Source organism: Lolium perenne, chromosome 2, assembly GCF_019359855.2.
Source record: "Lolium perenne isolate Kyuss_39 chromosome 2, Kyuss_2.0, whole genome shotgun sequence".
NCBI lineage: Eukaryota > Viridiplantae > Streptophyta > Magnoliopsida > Poales > Poaceae > Lolium > Lolium perenne.
Genome location: NC_067245.2, coordinates 46,415,833 through 46,418,602, shown reverse-complemented (window position 1 = coordinate 46,418,602; position 2,770 = coordinate 46,415,833). Strand labels below are relative to the sequence as shown.

Genomic DNA, 2,770 nt, shown 5'->3' with positions numbered 1-2,770 from the left:
ACCAAGAAGCACCAAAACTTGACGAGGTGTCCAGGGCGAGGTGGTTGGCAGAGGCGGCGACCGCTTGATTGGATCGAAAGTGAGAGAAGGGGATAGCGTTTCCTCGGCGACCAAGCAAGAATGACAACTGAACGAGCAATACGTGGGTTTCGTTGGGCTTTTGATCCAATCAAGCGGCCGGCGCGTAAGGTTTCGCCAGCTTCCCAACCTGGTAAGGTTCGCGGCCAACAACAACCACTTCGACGGCACCATTCTCGGACTTCAACCTCCCCAATTACCTGAGCTTCAACGTGTCCAGCAACAACCTCACCGGGCCGATCCCCAAGAAACTCGGAATCATCGACATGTCCAGCTTCGCGGACAACACCGCCGGCATGTGCGGCAAACCTCTCTTCCCCGAGTGTCCGGCATCGCCTTCCCCCGGTAAGGATGGGGAGAGCAAACCAAAGAAAACGCGGAAAATCCTCATGTACCTCGGGTACATCCTCCTCGGCTCAGTCATAGTGGGCTTCGTCGTCTACAAGCTCTGCTCCAGGAAACGGAAAAACAGGCTGGGCAAGAAGGGCAGGGGTGGTGGCAAGGAAATCTTCGACAGTAGCACCGACCCGACGACGACGGCGAGCAAGTCGGCCTACTCGCTGCCCGCTTCGTCGGAGCGGAGCGCGACAGCGGCCGGGGGCGCGCCGTCGGTGTCGCTGGTGGTGCTGCGGTGGTCGGGCACGACCTCCGTCACGTCAGCGGCCGCGGCCGCGGCGGCCAAGGACCTGCGGTTCGAGGACCTGCTCAAGTCGCCGGCGGAGCTGCTGGGTCGCGGGCGGTACGGGAGCTCGTACAAGGTGGTGGTGCCCGGCGGGGCGGCGCTAGCGGTGAAGCGGATCAAGGACGCGTCGGCCGCTTGATTGGATCAAAAGTGAGAGAAGGGGATATGGTTTCCTCGGCGACCAAGCAAGAATGACAACTGAACGAGCAATACGTGGGTTTCGTTGGGCTTTGGCCCATGCGTGCTCGCGAGTCGGACGACCAAAACGTTTGACGTATTGGCAGAATAAGGAACACATTCCTCCTTTTTAAGTAGTGTAGATGACCTTTTCTCTTAGGGGTCTTGTTGTAACTTTATACCCACCGCTTGGTTAATGGAACTTCCAGGGCTTCCGTGCACTTACCCGTTCAAAAAAGAACTTGTAAATTGAGACCTAATTTTTCTGTCTCCCTTTCAAACTATGAAACCAAAGTAGTTCACGGTTATAATGTGTGTGTCCAATCCTTTTTTTACTCACATGTCATCTTATTCGCTTAGAAAGCAAACATTTAGTTCTATCGGCATATCAACTCCGTCACCCACTCATGTCATTATATCCCATCACTTATGTGCTTCCTCTCTAGCATGTATTTGTCCTCGCTTCCCTACTTCTTCTCTTACCCCTCACCCCGCCATCCACCTCCATCCATCGTTCTCCTTAGATGGCACTCATAAATTTGCCGTGTACTACAACATTTCCTAGGTAAGGCATCACCATATCGATTCAACATCTCTTTAATTCTAAGGTCACCATTGTTATCCGTTCGTCGTGGCTTAGCCATCGAGGGTGATGTGGTTGTCGATCCAATCCGTTGTTTCTTGTCATTGTGATTCTCATAGCTCATGGGTCAGCCACCCTCCTCGTGTTCTTCCTTTGCCAAACTATATGGCTGCCAAGCATTCTATTTATTTTTTGAATAGTCCAAGCATTCTATCTCTAAGACCAGAGAAGGAACATTCAGCCTTTTCTTTCTCGGACCTTGTTTGGTACTAGAGTTTTAGTGAGGATTAGCGGGAATAATCCGTTCCAAACTTTAAATCCCCACTTATTGTAAATGCATGTTTGGTGATAGAGTATGATCGAGCTTAATCCCCATTTTTCCCCAAATTTTAGTGTATTTTTTCAATCCCTAATACACTACCCCTACCTAGTGGATTGGGGACGGAGTTTTATGGAGATTGGATGACATTAGAGATTCACCCAATACTCTAGAGTATTATCCTCACTAATGCCACATTAGTACAAAAACACCTTAGGTCTTGTTTACTTCTCTCGTATTTTTCTTCCCAGTAGGTATGGAATGGAAGGGGATTTGGTGTTCACCCAATTCCCTCAAATACCCTTCCCAAAAATACACTAGTATGATGAAGAGTTTTTAATTTAGACAAAAAATATGAAAATGAAAGGGAATAAGATGGAATATTTCAGGATTATTTACTTCAAAACCGAAGAAATAAATGAACTAAGAAGTCGTTTGGTATCCATCATTTGGGCATGGAATTCTGGAATTCATTTTGCAATTCTATAGGTGGGCTGTTGGTTGCCACAGAATTGGACCGTCATTTCATTTCGGAAATCCAGCAAAATGATGCCATGGGTAAACACAATTCCGAGCTGAAACATGTCATTTGTGTTTCTCTATGGAAGCCATTTACAAATTCAATATTAAATTCTGGTGTCATTTGCAATTTCTGTGGCAACCAAACAAGTGTCCTTTTCTGGATTTACAATGTAAATGAAATGAATACATGTATTCATTTCAAAATGCTACAAAGAAAATGAAAGCCTAGCTTCCAAGCGACTTTTAAGTGGAAATTTTCTGGCATATAAAGTAATCCCCTTCCATACCCGTAACACTAGAACTATTTTCTTCCGAGGGTCGGTGCCGATTCGGCCCGTTCCCATTCTGAGCCGAATGCCGGCCCAAAACAGCACACAGGCCGTGTAAATACAGCCACTTAGTTTGATCC

The 2,770-nt window shown here is 47.6% G+C and overlaps 1 protein-coding gene across 1 annotated transcript; it reads left to right on the top strand.

Annotated features, from left to right (window-relative positions):
* Positions 1 to 344: 344 nt before the first annotated feature.
* Positions 345 to 899, top strand: LOC139835471 (pollen receptor-like kinase 3). The gene has a single exon (XM_071825325.1). The coding sequence runs from the start codon at positions 345 to 347 to the stop codon at positions 897 to 899; it is 555 nt and encodes a 184-aa protein (XP_071681426.1).
* The last annotated feature ends 1,871 nt before the right edge of the window (positions 900 to 2,770 follow it).